Here is a 23,262-nt window from a genome sequence, read left to right as displayed (position 1 = left end):
TTTAAAATCTACTGAAGCAAACTGATCTCCTTCATCACAGCAGGAGGAAGAGGATAGTGAGAAGACAACATCTGCTGGGATCCAGCGAGGCTGATAGAGATCCCTTTGTTAACGTGTTTATCAGTAAGTCTCTGCTCATTTCCACTGAATTATCTTATGGATAGGTGTCGAGGGGATCCGGTTTGGTGGCCTCAGTATTGGGTCTCTGCTCTTTGTGGATGATGTGGTTCTGTTGGCTTCATCGGGCCGTGATCTTCAGCTCTCACTGGAGCAATTCACAGCCGAATGTGAAGTGGCTGGGATGAGAATCAGCTCGGGCATCTGGTTAGGATTCCTCCTGGACGCCTCCCTGGTGAAGTGGTCCGAGCACGTCCCACCGGAAAGAGGCCCCGGGGAAGACCCAGGACATGCTGGACGGACTACATCTCGCGGCTGGCCTGGGAACGCCTCGGGATCCCTCCAGATGAGCTGGTGAATGTGGCCGGGTAAAGGGAAGTCTGGGTTTCCCTGCTTAGGCAGCTGCCCCCGCATCCCGACTCCGGATAAGCGGCAGAAAATGGATGGATGGATGGATGGATGGACGGATATTTTATGGAATAACGACGTCTGTGAGGACTGTCCTCATGGCCCAACACATCATTGTCTTTCTAAATCATTGCCTATTAGAGTCTGAAATCCTCTCACTACCTGAAACATTGTGTATTAGCCATCTCTTAGTTGTGCTGCCATAGGCTGAGACTGCTGAAGGACGTCCCATGAAGCACTGGACTCTTCATCTCTCTGCTCCTCATCCATCCATCCATCCATCCATCCATTCTCTTCCGCTTATCCGGAGTCGGGTCGCGGGGGCAGCTGCCTAAGCAGGGAAACCCAGACTTCCCTCTCCCCGGCCACATTCACCAGCTCATCCGAAGGGATCCCGAGGCGTTCCCAGGCCAGCCGAGAGATGTAGTCTGTCCAGCGTGTCCTGGGTCTGCCCCGGGGCCTCCTTCCGGTGGGACGTGCCCGGAACACCTCACCAGGGAGGCGTCCAGGAGGCATCCTAACCAGATGCCCGAGCCACCTCATCTGGCTCCTCTCGATGTGGAGGAGAAGTGGCTCTACTCTGAGCCCCTCCCGGATCACCGAGCTTCTCACCCTATCTCTAAGGGAGAGCCCGGCCACCCTGCGGAGGAAACTCATTTCGGCCGCTTGTATTCGAGATCTCGTTCTTTCGGTCATTACCCACAGCTCATGACCATAGGTGAGGGTAGGAACGTAGATCGACCGGTAAATCGAGAGCTTTGCCTTTCGGCTCAGCTCTCTCTTCACCACGACAGACCGATGCAGAGCCCGCATCACTGCGGAGGCCGCACCGATCCGCCTGTCGATCTCTCGCTCCATCCTTCCCTCACTCGTGAACAAGACCCCGAGATATGTAAACTCCTCCACTTGGGGCAGGACCCCATCGCAGACCCGGAGAGAGCACTCCACCCTTTTCCGGCTGAGGACCATGGTCTCGGATTTGGAGGTGCTGATTCTCATCCCAGCCGCTTCACACTCGGCTCCGAATCGCTCCAGTGCGAGCTGAAGATCACGTCCCGATGAAGCCAACAGAACCACGTCATCTGCAAAGAGCAGAGACCCAATCCTGAGGCCACCGAACCGGATCCCCTCGACACCTCGGCTGCGCCTAGAAATTCTATCCATAAAAGTTATGAACAGAATCGGTGACTGCTCCTCATCCTCCACGTATAAACATATAACAGTATCGACATCATTAACCTGTTTCTTCTCTCAGCAGGTGTTCCTGGATAAAAGCTGCAGGGTCTGCTGGTCTCTCTTTGCTCTCCTCTCACCCCAACCGGTCCAGGCAGGTGGCTGCCCTCTCTGAGCCAGGTCCTGGTCCTGGTCCTGGTCCTGGTCCTGGTTCTGGTTCTGCCGGATGTTTGTCCTTCCCGTTAAAAGGGAGTTTTTCCTTTTGCCTCTTGCAGCTCAGGATTGAGGATCAAAGTCAAGGTTCAATACAAGCTGTTGGTTTTCCTTAATGAGGTTGTTATTGATTATAAATTGTATTGATTTGTCTGTAAAGTTCTGAGATGACGTTGTTGTGAAATAGAGCTATACAAATAAAGGTGGACTGAATAGAATAATTGAAGGTTTGACCTCCTGAACCTGACTTTATCCTTATCCATATTTTAAATCTTATTGCCTTCTTGGCTGATAAAGATTCAGATTCTGATGGATGTCCAGAACTCATGTCACAGTGGAGACATGGGGACAGCTTGTACAACTCTATTTTTACCACCAGCAACATGTCAGAATATCTGCCTCTCACAAATATCTGTGCTGTAAATCAGTCCCAGCTAAGGATATCTGGTGGAGGAGGAAATGGGTCATGGATTGCACACACTTTACAGTCTCCTTTTTTTAAGTTTCCGTCCCCGGGCTGAGCCTCTGTATAGGTTCAAGTTACCTGGAGGTTGCTCTAGAGGAGTTAAATTTTCTGTCATGTAGGTGTCATGTCAGATGTTAACTGGGGGGGACTGAAGGGATTGGGGAAATTGTCTTTATCAAATACAGGTAAGAAAGTTCAGGGTGTTGGAAGATTTAAATACAGCTTTGAGAAATGCATGGATGAAATCTGCAGACTGCTTTTGAGCTGATTGCATCACCTCTCAGTTAGACTGAAGAGTTGAGACTAAGTAATCCAGCAGCTCCCAGAGACACAGAGAGACAAATGTTGGAAACCAACAGAACTTTTTATCTCTCCAAAAACCAGCATCTCTCCTGCCCTGGATGATGAGTGTGGTGAGGGTGATGTGAAGGACGTGGCTACAGTCCAATGTTTCGCCACCGATATGGTTCAAGCTGCACCATAAAGCCGGATATAAATCTCATGCTACATTTTATTGACGCAGATTTCAACATGAAAACAAAATGTCTCCAGACTCATTTTTTCAGATCACACCGGCAAGAACAAGACAAACTATAGCTAGCTATAGATAGTTACTAGATAGATAGATAGATAGATGGATAGATGGATGGATGGATAGATAGATAGATAGATAGATAGATAGATAGATAGATAGATAGATAGATAGATAGATAGATAGATAGATAGATAGATAGATAGATAGATAGATAGATAGATAGATAGAAATTCACATTATTAGAGTGAATAACGAATAGTTGTGTTAAATAATCTAGAAAATCGTGATTATTTTTGCCATAATGGAGCAGTTCTACGGAGGATTGCCAGTTCTTCAGAGCTGGACTGATGTGGTCCACTTTCTTGGTCTTAACGAGGACTGGAGCTGCAGAGTTCTGGATCAGCTGCAGGTGTCTGACTGATGTCAGTAAAGTAGTTTATTATATTACTACAGTGGTTACAATCCGAGCCATTATCTCCAGAAACAGAGCAATCAGATACAAACTGGCCGCTAATCAGGAACGCTCGAGAGGAGGCAACAAAGCCGCCTTCAGAAGCTCCTTTGCTCTGATAGATGAAAAATCCTCTTTTCTGATGTACAATGAGAACAGCATCATTCAAGGTCAGTCAGCATGTTTGTATGATATCTGCCTCACTCTGATTTTCTACTATAAAAAAATCTCTTTGCAATTTTGCAACATGTTTGAGTTCAACTGACATGGCATCTATAGCCAAATTAAAATCTCATTTCATGGTGTCGCGTTTTTACTCTGGTCAAAAATTTAGATGCAAAAGTAGTTTGTGCAGTTCATGCTCTCTTTAGAAAAAAACCTTAAACAGGAAGAGAATCTGATAAATAGCTTAATTTTATGTTCTGATCATTCTTTGGTAGACACCTGGAGTTCTTTTCATCTTAATTTAACAGGTTTTACTTGGTCTAACAGCAACTTTAAAATCTAGAATTTACTTTTTTTTATTGTCATCTTCATCGCTGCAGTTTGTTGATGATCCCTCTCAGCAGCTCCACTTGCTGATCACAAACATATTGATTAAACTTGGTGGACAATAAAAAAAACTCCTCATTAAGAGGAAATTAAACAACTCTTCACTGAAAGACCATGAATTTAATATAAACGCTAAAAAGCTTATTGGTTAAACATTTGATGATCAAAGTGAGGGGTGTGTACAGAAATGGGAATTTTTTAATACAAAGTCAGAAATGCTGCAATAAAAAGATCTAAAGAAATCAAAGCACACATAAATGAAAAACTGAAAATCTAATATGTAGACTGGCAAGTTTAACAGAAATCTACTGAATGCTGACTCTTAACATGTGCCATTAAGCCGTTATTATACTGAAAAGAATATAAAAGAACACCATTAATAGTGAAACAATCACATTATTGTTAGTCAACTGATAACTGGAGTCTCATTATTAACGATCCACTACAAAATTTCAGTTCTAGTTTTTGCAAATGTTGAAGAAAACCTTTAAATAAACAAGTAATCGAACAGGTACTTCTTTTCTGAGTAAAACTAAACAGATACTTACAAATTCCCACAATTTTAGTCATTAGATACTGTTCCTACTAATTTCTTTTACCTGAGGTTTTCCTCCAGCGCGTTCTTTGATGGATCAAAATATGACAGACTACTTCTCTCAAGTTAACTAATTTATTAATTATTATTGATATGAGAAATGTGCAAATACAGAATCCTGGGTTCGTGTTATCAGTCCCCTGGACTAATACGATACGGAGTCTGTTGCCTGCTACAGTCAGAACTCCTTCTAACTGATCCTTGAATCCTTTATATATGGGTCTTACTATACACAGTTTCACTGACTAATGCTACGGTTGCAGAAGTAGGACCACATGCAGATGTCTACCCCCCTCCTTGCCAACGATCCATCAGTGGCCTGTTTTATTATGAAAAACAGAAAAAAAGACCATACACACATACAGTACAAAAAAATGTAAATTTCCTTGCATTTTGAACTTGTCCACCTAGAAATTTCCCCTAATACAACTTGTGACATGTTCTTTTACTGGCAACATAGCGTTAGTCAAACATGTCGGTGGCTTTCCTGCATTTTAAAGTCAACTATTCTCCTTCTGAATCATCGGGTACTCTTTCCTTAGAAAGAGGATTCTAAGTGTCTTCTTGCCTGCAAATTATGTTTCTCTCACAACTTCTCGCTTTAGAAGATGACCATTTAGAAAAGTTTGGAAATAACTGAAAAAAAGATCACTGTTCTTCCAACATTGGCTGGACCACAGGATCTCTACTACCATCTCCCTGTTTGATGTAACTGGCGGTGTGTTGACTTGGGAACAGTTTCTTGCATGCATGGTTTTTCTGCAACTCCTAAAGATTTTGAGATGTGTTTTGAAATGGATTACACAGAAAGCCTGCATGTGGTGCAGAGCAGAGACTGCCATTTTCTGGTGTCCTTGCCCTTTTTTCCCTTTAAACTGGCAACCAAGTTAAGTTTAGAAAAATAATGGGCTTGGGTTTAGAGAGGAAAAAGGAAAGCATGTTCTGTCTCTGCACGTGTGTGACATACATACTGTACATAATTTAGGTTTCCAGGAATGACAAATAGCAGCATCTTTTCATGGAGAACAGGCTGTCCAAACATATCAACCATGGGTGAGACTAAAATCTGTTTTTTATAACCATAACAAACTAGAATCACATTTCAAGGCAGAAACCTCAGACTTTAGTGGAAACATTAAGCTTACTGTTGAAACGTATGTAAAAACTGCTGACAGGTGTTTAAAAGAAGGCATAACATCGCCCTGTGTGTTATATTTTTAGTTTGGACAGCTCCTTAAATATCCAGCAGCTGCTGGTTAAAGACTCCCGAAGGCGAGTATATATCAGTAGAGCTGTCAGCAGAGTTGCAGTGCAAATCACCCAGATTATCACCAGTGCGAGGTACAGCTGATCCATCTCTCTGCAGCCTTCTGGGGGCTTCTGGATATTGTATTGGCATCCAAAAAGGAGGAAGCTTTGGTTTAATTAATTCTTCAGAGGTTCTTTGTCTCTGTATGTGCAGGAAGTTTGCAGGGGCTTGAAGATGTCCAGTGAGAAGGGAACGGAGGTGGTCGGCTGCGATGCCTCCATCATGAAGAACGTCTGGGAGATCCGAGTGCGAGAGTATGGAATGAAATTGCAGCTGGAGCAGGACCGGATAGAGAAAAGTTCTCTGCTCATGTAAGAAGCAGCTTTTTATTTCTGCCTTCTATAAAACTAGAAACCAGATATATGAAGCAAGCACTGGGGGTTTGTTAGATCTTAATAAAAGACTGTGGATAGGATAATATTCATTTCAGCCTGGGACTTATGGAGGAGTAAAAATGACACAATGAATTAATTAAATGTGTCATTAAATAATTGAAATGATAATTAAATACATTAATGTGTTATTAAATGTATAATTAATTCATTAAAATACAAATGAATGTATGTAAAAACATATATAATTATTTCACTATGTAATTAATTAATTCATGGTCCTGCGCTGCAGTGCATCATGAATTTATTTTATCTGTCAACCTAGTCCATCAAAGCCAGTGGGCAGCTCCTGACATCTGATTGGTTGCCCTTTCCACAAGTCCAAGCAAATGCACTCCAGATAATGGATCAATGCAGAGCTAGTGAACACATTCTAATACTCTGTGTGACGTTATTCCTCTACATTGATTTAGATACTCTATTAAACAAATCCATGGAACAAACTTTTATTAATGGCCGCAGAATATTGGGCAGAGTGCGAGGAGCAGGTGCTGTCTGTCTTCAGAGAAATAATGTAGTCACGCAACAGAAATTTAAAGAAATTGGAATTCTACATTCTCTCTGATAGAAAAACATATTCATTTAAAATACCTAATAACTCAAAATTCAGCTTTAAGAACAGACCCTTGAAATAAGCAATGATCCACAGAAACGTAATGGAATTTAATTCTTTTAAAAAAGCCTTGTGATAGCGTACTGAAACATAAATCCCCACCATGCAGTCTGTGCATGTTCCTGGATCTCTCACAGATGTCGTTCAGTTGCCTTCTAGTACCAGGTCGTCCTCTTCATCAGGACCACCTTCTTTTTTTTTTTTTTTTTTTTTTTTAATGTCCTGTCCAGCATCATAGCAGCAAAATGATAATCTGGTTGCTGTATCGTGCTGAACAAATTTGCTCTGCCAAGGGGAGGCCTACAGGTAAGGCTCCTCTTGATAATGTGATTAATTTATTTACTTTGAATCATGGAATCTATGTAATCTTGCTGGACCTGACCGGAGGGGAAAGAAAAAGATGGAAAATAGCAAAAAGAGCAAAAGGGAAAGAAGAAAGGAGACAAAAAGATCACAGACAGAAGGAAAACGACCCTTCAATCCACACCATCACCAGACAACAAGCTGTTACACCTGTACATGAACACACCAGAGAATTTCCTATAACTTTTACAAAAACAGAAACACACACACAGAAAAAAACTAGTCATTAAGAGTTTTTAAGTAATAACCAAATCAAAAAGACATAACAGCGACCAGATACTAACTCACAGGAAAAATAAAAAAAAAGAATTATCGCTTAGTATTAAAACCCACTAGACAACTCAGTGACTGTGTCAGCATGCAGAGCATGAGAAACAAGGAGTGATCAGTGATGAAGAGTGGTGAGTGAAATCATGCAAATGCGACCATGCCTCCACGGAGGCCAGAGGCAGACCAGGGCCAGAGCCCCGGGCCCTCAGCAGCAGACCCAGAGCACCAACCCAAGCCACCCCACCACGAAGACGACTCCAGCCCCACCCGAAGGGCGGCAGAGGAGAACCCCAGCAAGAGCCCCCCACTGTCGCGGGGCACAGGTCCCAGTGGGCAAAGATCAGCAGCTGCCAGCCCGGCCAGGGACTGGCTACCCAGGGCAGCCCAAGCGAAGGGCCCAGGGCCCCAGGAGCCCAGAGGCGGCCGCCCCACCCCCCAAAGGCAGAGGGCCCGCAACATGCCCAGGAGGACCAGGCCCCCCCAGACAGCCACCCAGCGCAGGCCAGCACACACCCCGGTGTCCAGCCGCACTCCCCAGGAACCAGGGTGCTATCCGCCCCCTCCCCCCACTCCCCACCTGCACCCTATATAACCCCACTCTCACACCCTCCCCCACGCCGCACCCACAATCACTCACCACCACACAGTCACGCCACACACAACCCACCCACCATGCCCCGTGGGGGACACCCCAGGCGGACCAGAGGACAGCGAGCCCCAAGCACCCCCCCTTGACCCAACACCCACAGAGCCAGCAGCCCACCAGTGCTGCCACCCCGGGACCCGGCCCCGGAGCAACCACCTCCCCCCGCCCGCCCCCCAGCTACACACAGGCAACCACAAAGAGGTGTGAGAGGTCCCCAATACCCTCTCCCTCCCCGCTCCTGACTGTTTAGGTAGTGTGTGTTGTGTGCATTTAAAATTGAGGGGCAGTGACTGCAATGAGCCCGGAGCCGGGCCACCTAAGTGGCCCCGCCCGACATGCACCGCATGCCATTGTGTGTTGTGTTTCTTGTGTGTTGGTGTCTTGGTGCAATTAAAACTGAGAGGCGAGTCACCACGGGTTGCATCCAAGGAGACCACTGAATGGTCTCCTCCGTTCCACCCCGCATGGCTCCACGCCTCCCAACTCCCTACGTGTGTGTGTGTGTCATCATCCAGAGGGAAGCAAACTTCTAGTGGCATTAGGCACCCCCGCTCCCCAGGAGGCCCCCCCAGGGCAAGACAGGCCAGGAGAGGCCGCCCCCCCATGACCGGGCCACTCAGGAACCACAGCCAGTGAGCCGTCACCAACCCTAGAAATTACCCACCCTCCCACACCCCTAACGGGGAATGAGAGGATGGACAGATGGCAGACCCACGTCCCACCACCCCCAGGCCCGCCCAGGCCCCCCCCACAAGTGCACTTAACCCTGCCCCAACCACACACAGAAACACATGCACACACCTGTTTCCTTGCACACTCCCGCTCATCCTAACTCATATATGCCCTCTCAGCCCCATCCACACAATATAAACACTCAAACAGCATCCAACCCTCCCACTCTCACTCCCCAGACACACCCCCACTCATCCTAACGCATGCATACACACGCACACAAACATACCCCTACATCCACACAAACATCATCCAAAGTACATACACACACACAACATACAAGCATCCCTGTCTCACACCCCAGCACCTCCCCCTATAATCCCCCGAATCCCACTCAGCCCTCCTTCAAACCCCTGCACCCCCCCTGCCCCCGGGCCATACCCTGGGTCCCAGGGCATCAACCAGACACCAGGGCATGCACCAACCCACACCACGGCAGCACATCCGGGCAGGCCCAGACCCCCGGCACACACGGACTCCACCACCCCGGAGGGAGGAGGACCACCCCCGGGCACCAGAGCCCAGAACCCCCGCCCAGCCCGCCCCGGAGTAGCCCGGCCGCCCGGCCCAAGACCGACGTCCACCAACCCAGGCGCCACCAGTGGCCTCACCCCCCGCCACGAGGTGACTCCAACCGCTGGCCCCCACAGCCCCCGACGAGGCCAGACCCAGAGCCACCCCCACTGCAGAGCAGCCCGGTCCCGCACCACTTGCAACCACAAAGAACCCGCAACCACCAGTCACTCCCGGCCATTTCCCAAACCCCCATAGCAACGAGGTCACAGTCCTCCACCTATACTAAGTGATGGAACTAAGCACAGGGGACCAGAGGGAATGAGATTCAGCTAAATAGTTCTTTGAGGAGGCAGACATTGTCTCACTACTGATGTGGTCAACTAAGAGATTCCTAAACTGCTGAATACACAGATTATTTTTGTTTTTTCAGTTCACAAGGATAGTTTTCTTTGCAATGCATAATGCTGTACGTATCATGTGTGCAAAGTTAATTGCCATATTAATGTCTTTTTTTTTTTTTTTTAACTTGTCCTGTCCAGCATCATAGCAAGCAAAATGATAATCTGGTTGCTATATTGTGCTGAACAAATTTGCTCTGCCAAGGGGAGGCCTATGGGTAAGGCTCCTCTTGATAATGTGATTAATTTATTTATTTTTTTACTTTGAATCACGGAATCTATGTAATCTTGCTGGACCTGACCGGAGGGGACAGAAAAAGATGGAAAATAGCAAAAAGAGCAAAAGGGAAAGAAGAAAGGAGACAAAAAGATCACAGACAGAAGGAAAACGACCCTTCAATCCACACCATCACCAGACAACAAACTGTTACACCTGTATATGAACACACCAGAAAATTTCCTACAACTTTTCAAAAGCAGAAACACACACACAGAAAAAAGACAAACAAACAAAAAAAAAAAAAAACAGGGCTGCCAGTCATTAAGAGTTTTTAAATGATAACCAAATCAAATCAAAAAGACATAACAGCGACCAGATACTAACTCACAGGAAAAATACAAAAGATTTTTTTTTTATAATTATCGCTTAGTATTAAAAACCCACTAGACCACTCAGTGAATGTGTCAGCATGCAGAGCATGAGAAACAAGGAGTGATCAGTGATGAAGAGTGGTGAGTGAGATCATGCAAATGCGACCTCGCCTCCACGGAGGCCAGAGGCAGACCAGGGCCTGGGCCGGGCCCTCAGCAGCAGACCCGGAGCACCAACCCATGCCACCCCACCACAAAGACGACTCCAGCCCCACCCGAAGGGCGGCAGAGGAGAGCCCCAGCAAGAGCCCCCCACGGACCCGGGGCACATGCCCCAGTGGGCCAAGATCAGCAGCCGCTGGCCCCACCAGGGACCGGCCCACCCAGGGCAGCCCAAGCGAAGGGCCCAGGGCCCCAGGAGCCCAGAGGCGGCCGCCCCACCCCCCAAAGGCAGAGGGCCCGCAACATGCCTAGGAGGACCAGGCCCCCCCAGACAGCCACCCGGCGTAGGCCAGCACACACCCCGATGTTCCAGCCGCACACCCCGGGAACCAGGGTGCTATCGGCCCCCTCCCCCCACTCCCCATCTACTTCAACCTGCACCCCATATAACCCCACACTTACACCCTCCCCCGTGCCGCTCCCACAATTACTCACCACCACACAATCATGCCACACACAACCCATCCACCATGCCCCGTGGGGGACACCCCAGGCGGACCAGCGGACAGCGAGCCCCAACCCCCGCAGAGCCAGCAGCCCACCAGCACAGCCACCCCGGGACCCTGCCCCCGGGGAAACCCCCCCCCCCCCCCCCCCTGCCCGCCCCCAGCCACACACAGGAGGAGCAGGGGTGTAAGAGGTCCCCAATACCCTCTCCCTCCCCGCTCCTGACTGTTTAAAATTGAGGGGCAGTGACTGCAATGAGCCGCGAGCTGGGCCACCTAAGTGGCCCCGCCCGCCATGCACCGCATGCCATGCCCCCCAGGTGTTGTTTGTGTGTTGTGTTTCTTGTGTTTTGGTGTCTCGGTGCAATTAAAACTGAGAGGCGAGCAGCCAAGGGGTGCATCCAAGGAGACCACTGAATGGTCTCCTTCGTTCCACCCCGCATGGCTCCACGCCTCCCAACTCCCTACGTGTGTGTGTGTGTGAGACAGAGAGAGCAGGAAGAGGGGTCCGGGGATGTACGTCCAGAGGGAAGCAAACTTCCCTCTGGATGATGAGCCTTTAGTGGCATTAGGCACCCCTGCTCCCCAGAAGGCCCCCCAGGGCAAGACAGGCCAGGAGAGGCCGCCCCCCACGACCGGGCCATTCAGGGACCGCAGCCAGTGAGCCGCCACCCACCCCAGAAAGTTCTCACCCTCCCACACCCCTAACGGGGAATGAGAGGATGGGGACAGCTGCAGACCCATGGCCCACCACCCCCAGGCCCGCCCAGGCCCCCCCCCCCACAAGTGCACTTAACCCCGCCCCAACCACACACAGAAACACATGCACACACACAGCATCCAACCCTCCCACTCTCACTCCCCAGACACCCCCCCACTCATCCTAACACATGCATACGCATGCACACAAACATACCCCCCCATTCACACAAACATCCAAAGTATAGACACACACACACAACATACAAGCATCCCTGTCTCACACCCCAGCACCTCCCCCTATAATCCCCCGAATCCCACTCAGCCCTCCTTCAAATTGCCATATTAATGTCACCCAAGTCACCTAGTAGACATAGTGCGGGGATTGTAGGAATATTACATTTAAACCATGTTGACATGTCCACACATACCTGAAGCCAGAACCTGCGGACAGGTGTGCAGGACCACAAGGCATGGAGATAGTTGTCAGGTGTGTTTTCATTGCAGTGTGTGCAGATGTTTGATTGTGACAGACCCATCCTGAACATCCTTTGTCCTGTATAATGAGTTCTATGTAGAATTTTGAATTGTATTAGTTGCATATTTGAATTCTTAGTCATTTTAAAGGTGTTTAAACATATTTGTGACCATTTATCTTTATTAAAGTTACTGGATAAGTCACCCTCCCATTTTGAAGTTGGAAGACAGATTGAGTCTTCTAGTTTGGATAATAGTCTATATGTTTTTGATAATAGCTTTGGGGCATTGCGATTCATGAATTCTGCCACCCTAATAGGTAGCTATAGGTTTAATTGATTAATGGTATATTTTTTACATATAATAGATTTAAGCTGGTGATATCCTAAAAATGTTTTGCTACTGATTCCATATTGTGAAGTGAGAATATTAAATGACAAGAAGTTTCCATTTTCTATTATATGCTCTAACTGTTTTATTCCTTTATTTTTCCATTGAGTGAAATTGATAAGCTTTTTGTTTTGCAGGATGTCAGGGTTGTTCCAGAGGGGTGTAAACTTACATGGACAAAGTGAGGATTTGGTTATTTTTAGAAAATCCCACCAAGCCACTAAAGAGGAACTGATATTCATGCTTTTAAAACACTTATGTGTTTTGATGGTTGAGCTGATGAATGGCAGGTCAGCGATAAACACATCCTCACACAATGCTTGCTCTACATCTAACCATGATTCATCCAGACTGCTAGGTTTAAGCCATTTTGAGATATACTGCAGCTTGTTAGCTAAGAAAACATGATTAAAGTTGGGTAGCTCCAATCCGCCTCTATCTTTAGTCTGTTGTAAAGTTTTTAGACTGATACGTGATGGCTTGTTTTTCCATAAAAATTAAGATATATGTGAGTCCAGTGACTTAAACCAGCTGGAGGATGGTTTAGTGGGTATCATTGAAAACAGGTAGTTTACTTTAGATAGAACCATCATTTTAACTGTGGCAACCCTCCTCATGAGTGATATGGGTAAGTGCCTCCACCATGAGAGATCATCCTCTATTGCTTTAAGTGGCTGGACATAATTTAGCTTTGTTAGTTTTGATAACCTGGGGGAAATGTTTATGCCTAGATATCTAATGTTTCCAGACTGTATTGTAGTATTGGGTATGTTTTGTAGGTCACAGTTGATGGGCATAATAATAGTCTTAGACCAGTTAATAGAGTAGTCAGATATTGATGAGAATGTGTTAATAAGTGTGATTGTCTGGGGGAGAGATGTCGGTGAGTTCTGGAGGAAAAGTAATACATCATCAGCATAAAGACTTATCTTATGTTCTATATTTTTGGCATGGATTCCTTTAATCTCTTTATTTTGTCTTATGGCAGCAGCTAGGGGTTCAATAAAAATAGTAAAGAGTGATGGAGAAAGTGAGCAGCCCTGTCTGGTGCCTCTCTGCAAACAGAAGCTTGGAGAGGTTTGATCATTGGTCTTCACACATGCATTTGGGTTGTTATATAATATTTTTATCCAATCTATGAAAGATGACCCAAACCCAAATTTGTTTAACTTTGCAAATAAAAATTTCCCGTTTACTCGGTCAAATGCTTTTTCTGCGTCTAAAGAAATGACTGTGGATTCCACGTTATGTAGAGTAGAATAATCTATGATGTTAATTAATCTACGCATGATAGTAGAGGAATGTCTACCTTTAATAAAGCCAGTTCGGTCAGGATGCATTATTAGAGGGGTTATTTTTTCTATTCTTCTGGCCAAAGCTTTGCTAATTATTTTGAGATCTACATTTATTTATGTAATTGGACGGTATCTGGATGGAAGTGTTGGGTCTTTACCTGGTTTTAATAGTAGAGTAATATTGGCTAGGTTCAGATTTGAAGGTATTTTTTGTTTTTCCCTTATTTCTAATATCATATTGTAGAAAGTGGGTGCCAGCATTGTCCAGAATTCTTTGTAGAATTCTGCTGGGTAACCATCTGGACCTGGAGCTTTATTGTTGGGCATATGCTGGAGAGCTTCTTGGAGTTCGCCAACTGAAAGGGGGGACTCCAAGACCATTTTATTTTCATGTTTTAATTTTGGAAGATTGATGTTACTAAGAAATTTATCAATATTGTCATCTGTTGTAGTTAGTTGTGATGTACATAATGTTTTATAGAATTCTTTGAAAGTGTTATTTATCTTGTCAGAGTCGTGGCTGATGTTTCCTTCTGGTTCTCTGACAGAGGAGATGGTTGTTTTCTCCTGATTTGTTTTTAACTGATTAGCCAGGAACCTTCCAGATTTGTTGCCATGCTCAAAATTCTCCAAGCGAAGTCTTTGCTCCAAGAATTGCGTCTTTTTATCTATTATTTTGTTAAGTTCAAGTTTAGCTTTCCTTATAGCATTTAGTGTGTGTTCTTCTGGGGAGACATGGTAAGCGTCCTCTAAGGATTTAATTCTGAGTTCTAACTCTGAAATTCTCAAAGTTTCCTTCTTTTTCTTATGAGAAGAAAAGGAAATTATTTTCCCTCTCATTAGTGCTTTTCCTGCTTCCCAAAGAACACACGCTGAAGTTTTTGGCAAGTCGTTATTTTCCAGATATAAGGACCATTCTCTTTTGAAGTAGCTGATAAACTTAGGATCTTCAAGTAATGACATATTAAATCTCCAGTTTCTAGTTGCTGATTTATTGCTCTTATTTCTCAGAGTGAATGATACTGGTGCGTGATCACTAATGCTAGTAGGATGGATTCTGATTTCTGACATGTCATTCATCAGCGAGCTGCTAGTTAAGAAATAATCTAATCTAGAATAGGAATGGTGAACTGAAGAGAAGGAGGTGTTTTCTCTTAGTGTGGGATGGTGAGAGCGCCAAGCATCACAGAGACCAAAATCCTTCATGTAGTGTTTAACAGTTTCTGAGGATTTCCAGACTCGATGGGCTCCTGTGGTACTTTGTTTTTCCAGTATAATGTTAAAATCACCTCCTATAATTAATGTGTTTTCTGAGTGACCATAGAGTGAGGCGAAGAGGGAGTGAAAGAAGGAGGGATCATCAACATTTGGACTAGATATATTTGCAATATATAACTTAACATTTTTAATAGATAATGTAACTATTATAAATCTGCCTTCTGGATCTATGATTGTATTATTTATGTCAAAATTTAACCTTCTATTAATGAGAGTTGCTACTCCTCGCTACCTAGAATTATAACAAGCTCCGGTACCGGGTCGTCCTCTTTATCAGGACCGCCTTCTAGTACCGGGTCGTCCTCTTCATCTGGACCGCCTTCTAGTACCAGGTCGTCCTCTTCATCAGGACCGCCTTCTAGTACCTGGTCTTCCTCTTCATCAGGACCGCCTTCTACCTGGTCATACTCTTCATCAGGACCGCCTTCTAGTACCGGGTCGTCCTCTTCATCAGGACCGCCTTCTACCTGGTCATACTCTTCATCAGGACCGCCTTCTAGTACCGGGTCGTCCTCTTCATCAGGTCCGCCTTCTAGTACCGAGTCGTCCTCTTCATCAGGACCACCTTCTAGTACCGGGTCGTTCTCTTCATCAGGACCACCTTCTAGTTCTGGGTCGTCCTCTTCATCAGCAGAGGGCTCTTGTTCAGGCAGGATACTTCATGGTCAGGTCACCAGTCCATCGCAGACAATGCAAACAATTTTAGTTCAGTTTAATGTCCATATGATAAATGTTTAAAATTTGCATAAAATTTCCCCTGTAAATAATTCTCTTCATGTCCATCCTGTTTGTCCTGATAATCTGCAGATTAGATTTGGGAATTCCCCTTCTGAGTTATTATTAAGTTATTGGGGGTTAGTCTTTCTTTACACATATTCAGTACACATTTAGTGCAAATTAAAATCGAACAATGACTTGTGCTGATATATTGCTTTTCCAGTCAACTTACTGAAAGCGCTTTACACTGCATGTCAAGTTAAATGAAATAAAATCAATTTTTATTTATAGAGCACTTTTCATGCACAAAGTTCTTTAAGTAATAAAGCAAGTTCTGCAAATTAAAAACAAAATTTAAAAGCATTCACACACCAGAGTACATAACAGGAAATTAAAACACACCTCATTGTAGTTCACGTACAATCTCACACACATACAAACAAAACACATGTACCTTCTCTCACCTGCCCACACCCCGTTCTATGCATGACCTCCATCCCTGGCCAGGGTCCACACCACAGCAACAGGGCTGCAGTACAGGACCCCCAGCCACCCAGACAAGGGCCGTCACCTTGGTAACAACCCTGCAGACAGAGCAGGTAGAGCTCCCAGTGTGAAGGATCCCCAGGAGGAAACACTGGAATTAAACAGTAAAAACAAGAATAAATACACTTAGAAACAATAAGAACTGATAAAAGTAACAAGAATAAAAATACAGATAAAGGAGTTCAGGAAAATGAAAAAGTAAAATAAAATCAAATAAAATAAAGGAGTTTATAAAAAGTATGTACTTGGGTAAAACGAAACAATAAATGGAGAAAATAAATAATTAAAATAAATAGAAAATATAAGTGGAAATCTAAACAAAATCAAATAAAATTCAGCTATAAGCTACAAAGGTCTTGAGTCTGTTTTTAAAAGCATCAACAGTCTCTGATGCCCTGAGGTTCTCTGGCAGGCTGGTTCACTTTGAGAAACTTAGTGGTGGAATGAGGCCTCGCCAAAGGTTTTGGTTCTGACTGGGAACTATAGTAGACCTCAGGGTCCATGAGGGTTTATAATGTAAAAGCAGGTCTGATAAATAAGAAGGTCCAAGACCATTAAGAATTTATAAACCAGTAAAAGAAGCTTAAAATCAATCCTAAAACACAGGTAGTCCAATGCAGCGATTTTAAACTTGGTGTGATATGTTCCTCTGGTCCTCTTCATAACTCTGCTGCTGAGTTCTTGAGTAGTTATAGGTTGGAAATAGTCTTTTTGTGAAGACCAGTAATTTATACTACTTGAAATAAAAGCATCAGCACCGTGGTGCTGGCAAAAGAAAGTAATGGGCAACTCTGGCAATGTTTTTAAGATGATAAAATCCATTTTATGAGACGTTTCTAATGTGTGGAATAAAATCCAGCTCAGAGTCAAAAAAGGATACCCAGAGGACCTAGGAGGACCAGGCTCCCCCTGACAACAACCCAGTACGGGTCAGCACCCTCCCCAATATTCTGCTACACACCCTGGGAACCAGGGCACCAGCTACCACTCTCCCATCCTCCTCCACCCGTTATCCCCTATCTATCACACTTAATTCTCCCACCATGCACTGAGGGAAACAGCCCTGGTCGACCAAAGGATAGCGAGCCCCAAATCCAGAATCCACCACCACATCCCACCCAGATGCGGCAGACTGGGGTTAGCAGCTCCCCATCAGCGACTGTATCTCAGCCCCTGCGAAAACCACCTCTCTCTGCCTGCCCATGGGGGTGCCCACGGTGGCAGGGGTGGGAGAGGACCCCATTGTCCTCACTTTCCCCACTCATGACAGATTGTGAAGTGTGTGTTGTTTGCAATCAAAATAAGCAATCAAAAGGAGCAGTTACCACTCCATGCTGGGAGCAAGGCAACGGGAGCAGCCCCGTCCACCATGCACTACATGGCATGCCCCTAGAAGATGTTTGTGTATTATGTTCTTGTGTTTTGATGTCTAATTGTAATTAAAACTGAGTCACCACAGGGTGCAACCAAGGAGCCACTTCGCTACACCCAGCATGACGTGCACGCCTCCCAACACCTTACGTGTGTGTGAGAGAGAGCGGGGAAGGAGAGAGGTCTAGGGATGTAAGACCAGAGGGAAGTGATCTTCCCTCCAGAGGATGAGCCGGGCCATACCCTGGGTCCTGGGGCAGCAATCAGACACCAGGGCAGCACATCCAGGCAGGCCCAGACCCCCCGGCACCAACCGAGCCCTCTACCCTCAAGAGTGGGAGCCGCATCAGAGCCCAGAACCCAGAACCCCCTCCCCAGAACAGTCCAGCCACCCGGCCCAGATTCCTACCACCACGAGGTGACCCCCAACCGCAGACCCTGCCACAGTCCCACAGGGTTGGAGACACTGCGAAACAGCCCAAAATCCCTACCATGGGAAACGATCAAGGACCCGCAGCCATCAGGTACCCCCCCAACAATACCCAACCCCAAAAATGGTGAGGTCACAACCCTCCACCTACCTACACTAAGTGATGGAGCTAATCACAGGGGACCAGTGTAGAGTTAATTACATGTTAATTTCTACTAAGTCACCTTTTACACACAATGTGGGGTTTGCAGGGATATTACATTGAAGCCACGTTGACATGTCTTCACATACCTAAAGCCAGAACCTGCGGACATGTGTGCAGGACCACAAGGCATGGAGATAGTTGTCAGTCGTGTTATCAGACTACTGCCAGAATCAGCAGACCCATGACAGAAAGGGCCTCACCACTGATGTTTTAAAGGTAGATGGGAAGACACTCGTATGAAGAGAGTAGCTTGCTACAAGCATAGCTCATAATGAAGAAACCATAAAATGTTTTTTAAAAGTTGTAACGCAGACTCAGCTGAGACATAGGCAGTTTACCCCTTTTTATTGAGAAGCACAATACCATGAAAGATCAGGGTGTAAACAGACCTGGAAGAGTCGGTTGGGAGATGAGGCACGTGGAGCAGAAAAGGGGTGAGTCCATGAAGTGCGTTGGTTAAGATCCCACAATCACTAAGAGCAGGAAGGCTCCTTATATCTATTGTGGGACAGGTGAATCCAATAGGTCCTGATGAAGATGAGCTGATCAGGCCAGCTGTGGTAGATCAGGGAACTGCAGGAGACTGCAGGAGGCTGAGCTCCCTGACAAAAGTGATGTGGGAATGGGGTCTAAAAGGCAGGTTGTTGGGTTTAGTTGGAAAAAAAACTGAACCAAGGATCTTTGCATTGATCAGAACAAACGCTCCAGTGTTTCCTTGGGTAAAAGCAGCGCTTCAGATCTGTTAAAGTCAACAATGTGTTGAGATAAAAGACTGGATCTGATAGCATCGGTTTTACACACATGGACAAAATTGTTGGTACGCTTCAATTAATGAAAGAAAAACTCACAATGGTCACAGAAAAAACTTGAATCTGACAAAAGTAATAATAAATTAAAGCTGCAAGCAGCGTTGGAGGCCCTCGCACCTCTGGCGCCGCTTCGGCCTATTGCACCGCCCCATCACCCCGCAACCTCCCTCCAGCAGCACAGCCGCTATCGCCCACAGCCATATACCCATTCCTCCAGAGTTTATCTCCATCAAGAGGTGATTTTCCTCATGAGAGGATCAGCTTGCACCTCAGCCTTTCCAGTGATGACATCTGAAGCATTCATGACCTTGTTTCTTACAAACTGTGTTGAATTCCCACAAACTGGAGCATGATTTTATCAAGAGGAAAATTCCACGTGGCCACTAGGTGGTGGTAAAGTTGTTTTAATGTAGGACCATGTTCAGGTTGGAACTCTATTGAGAACAGGAAAATATTAGCTCAATTGGTCAACTGACAGCAGGGTTAGTGCCACTTCCTGTATAATGGCGAATGATTTAAACCATCACAGAAAGCCATTTTAATCATGATGCTGTAAGACGTCAGTCATATTTTCAACCATAAGTTCATGAAGGATGATATTAATGAGTTAGAATTAGTTATACAGATGATAAAGGTTAAAATGGTGGGACTTCCTGTTCCCAGGGGGCGGGGCTATGGTGTTGAGAACATAAGGACATGAAGAGGCATTTTTGTTTGTCCTGTCATGTTACATAAATATGCCACATTTTATCATGTCGTTCAAAGCAGTGGTTGGAGCTGATAGATTAAATATTTATAGGGGGCGCTATAGAGCCATATTACCAGCATATATCTATTTGAATCAGTTCCAGGCCTGACCAGTGTCCTCCCTGCCAAGTTTGGTGGAGATCAGGAGTACATTGGGTCAGTTAGAAGTACTTCCTGTTTAATGGCGGTGGATGCCATTCGCCATGGTTTTGCTTGGCGAGGGAACTTGAGGTTTTTTTCTGTAGTATCATGAAAGGGTTTGACCTGATCTGAAGCACTTTTGAGTGTGTGAGATTCATTCCTAAAAAGAGGGACCCCGGTGTCTGAAAAAGGCACTTCCTGTTTCAAATGGGCGGGGCTTAGGCCAAGACCAAAAGTAGTAGCATGTATCTGTTCAGTAGCTGACCCTGATGAATCACTGTAAGTGTCATATTGATTGGATGAAAATTGAGGGATTTATACTGATTAATGATGTCATGGCGTCTTATCCAAGCTTGTAATGGCGCCACGGTGTCGCCGTGCAGCGTTGAGCAATGTCCAGATGACAACATCTGGACATGTAGATGTGGTCGGCATGGAACTGAAGTGAAACATGGGCAGTTTGGTGGAGACTGAGTGTTGTATGTCAGAAATAATCGATTCTGTGCATGATGGCGAAACATCAAAACTTGATGAGGCGCCGCCGCTGAACGCCACCTCCTATTAGAAAATTTTCAATAACTTTTGAACACACATGCCTCTGGAGTGTTCAGACTGAGTTTGAGGTAAATACGATAAAATCTGTAGGAGGAGTTCGTTCAAATGCAAGGCAAAGAAACAGGCAAAAATGACCCCAGAAATGACACTTTTTTCAAAATGGCCGACTTCCTGTTGAAGATATCATTTAGGTCCAAGAGGCTTTTTTGTACATCCTTCCAAGTTCTATCAATATACCGGATTTCAGCCATATCGCTCAATGTAGTGGGCAGATATGATCAATTAAATATTTGTAGGGGGCGCTATTGAGCCATATTACAATTTTTGCAGCATATGTCAATGTGGCTGAGTTCCCGGCCTGACCGCGGTCCTCTCTGCCGAGTTTAGTGGAGATCAACGCTACAATGGGTCAGGTACAAGTACTTCCTCTTTGATGGCGTCGGACAACTATTCGCCAAGGTTACGTTTGGCAAAGGAACTTGAGATTTTTATTGTGGTATCATGAAAGGGTTTGACCTGTTCTGAAGTACTTTCAAGTGTGTAAGTGTCATTCCTGAGGAGATGGACCCCAGCGTCTGAAAAAAAGCACTTCCTGTTGAAAGTGGGCGGGGCTTAGGGCTAGTCTGGAATTGGTGATATGGATCTGTTCAGGGCCGGATCCTTATTAATCCCTGCAAGTCTGATGGGGATTGGATCAGAATTGAGGGATTTATAGTGATTAATGGTGTCATGGCGTCTTATCGAAGTTCGCCATGGCACCACGGTCTCGCCCTGCAGCGAAGAGCAACAGTTTTCACTGGATATCATCACCAACTTGTTTTCTGCTGTCTGACCCAGTTTGGACCTGGTTGTGTCCAAAACGTCAGATAAGTGGGTCTCCAAGTAAAAACCATGACTTCCTGTCACCAGGGGGCGTGGCCAATTCATAACCCAAATATTGACATGTAGATGTGTTCAGGGTGGGACTGGCATCATACATGGCCATTTTGGTTCAGATATATTGTTTTATGTGGAAGTTATATCACTTTCGTTCTTCACGGCGAGACGTCAAACATTGAGGCCCCACCCCCTCCATGCCCTTTCTCCTATTAGAAAACTTTCAATAACTTTTAAAGACACATGCCTTCTGAACATCCTGAGCTATTTTGGTAGCGTTATGATGAAATCTCTAGGAGGAGATAGATTTTGAAAATTTCAGTAAAACGCCAAAATGGCGAATTTGACCCAAAATGGCCGACTTCCTGTTGGTTTTAGGCTGTTGCTCCAAGAGGGTTTTTTGTTCGCCCGAGCATTTAGAATACATGTAGCAATTTTTATAAAGACTGATGACGTGCAGTGGCGGGGCATCATAAATAGGTGGCGCACTCATTCAATTTTGCCCGAACAGTCCCGAGCACCCCAAAATACGTAAATTTACGCATTCCTTTGGGGGGGTACGCAAAACTAGGCGCGTTTTCACGCATGTTCAGGTCCCCTACCATGCGATTTACTTTTGAGAAGAAGAATAATAAGAAGAAGAAGAATAAGGAAAAAACGGAGCAATTACAACAGGCCTTCGCACCGCCTTCGGTGCTCGGGCCTAATTAAAGCTGCAAGCAGCAATGAAGGCCCTCGCACCTCTGGCGCCGTTTCGGCCTATTGCACCGCCCCACCAGCCGGCAACCTCCCTCCCCAGGCAAGCTCGCTCTGGCTGGCAACCGTACGCTCACTCATCCCCATGCTTTCTGCCTTGGGTGGTCATTGTATCCCTCTGAGGATCACCTGGTACCTCAATTGTCCCAGTAATGACATCAGAAGTGTTCATGAGCATGTTCTGACCAATTGTGTGAAATAAATACAAACAAAAGCATGGTTTTAAGATCCGCAGATATCAACATGGCCAGTAGGTGGCGCTATTGTGTTTGATTATGTACTGACATGTTCAAGTTAGCACTTTAATGACAACTGCCAAATATCACGTCTTTTGGTCAAGCGAGTCCAGAGTTATAGCCACTTCCTGTTTGATGGCGAGGGACCGAAACCTGACAGGCAGCCATTTTAATTATGATGGTGCAATGAGATTGTGATATTTCAATGATGAGGTCTCCAAGAATGATATTGATGAGTTTGAGTACATTTGTAAAGCTTTCAATGGTAAAAAATGTGGTACTTCCTGTTTCCAGGGGGCGGGGCTATGGCGTTGACAACATCTGGACATGTAGATGTGGTCAGCATGGAAATGACATCATACGTGGCAATTTTGGTTAAGATAGGTTGTTTTATATGTAAGTTATATTAGTTTCGTCTCTCATGGCAAGATATGAAAGTTTGAGGCCACGCCCCCGCCATGCCCTTTCTCCTTTGAGAAAGTTTTTGATAACTTTTGATCACACATGCCTCTGGAAGCTTCAGAGTGATTTTGAGGTAAATACGATAAAATCTGTAGGAGGAGTTTGTTCAAATGCAATGGCAAGAAAAAAGCAAAAATGAGCCAAAAAATGACACTTTTTTCAAAATGGCTGACTTCCTGTTGAAATTAGCCTATAGGTGTAATGGACAGTTTTGTACATCCTGGTATGGTAAATCAATGTGGTGAATTTCATGCATGCCGGTCC

At 45.4% G+C, this 23,262-nt stretch overlaps 1 protein-coding gene across 1 annotated transcript in view; it reads left to right on the top strand.

Annotated features, from left to right (window-relative positions):
• The first annotated feature begins 5,811 nt into the window (after positions 1-5,811).
• The window catches only part of LOC121629697, a 32,326-nt gene continuing 14,875 nt past the window's right edge, over positions 5,812-23,262 (top strand). The window contains exons 1-2 of the mRNA XM_041969420.1: positions 5,812-5,851; positions 5,973-6,130. Of these exons, the coding sequence (XP_041825354.1) occupies positions 5,994-6,130 (137 nt within the window). The 5' untranslated portion in view covers positions 5,812-5,851; positions 5,973-5,993. The remainder of the gene's footprint in view (positions 5,852-5,972; positions 6,131-23,262) is intronic.

This window comes from Melanotaenia boesemani, chromosome 19, assembly GCF_017639745.1.
Source record: "Melanotaenia boesemani isolate fMelBoe1 chromosome 19, fMelBoe1.pri, whole genome shotgun sequence".
In the NCBI taxonomy this organism is placed as follows: Eukaryota; Metazoa; Chordata; class Actinopteri; order Atheriniformes; family Melanotaeniidae; genus Melanotaenia; species Melanotaenia boesemani.
This window is presented reverse-complemented; position numbering and strand designations above follow the sequence as displayed.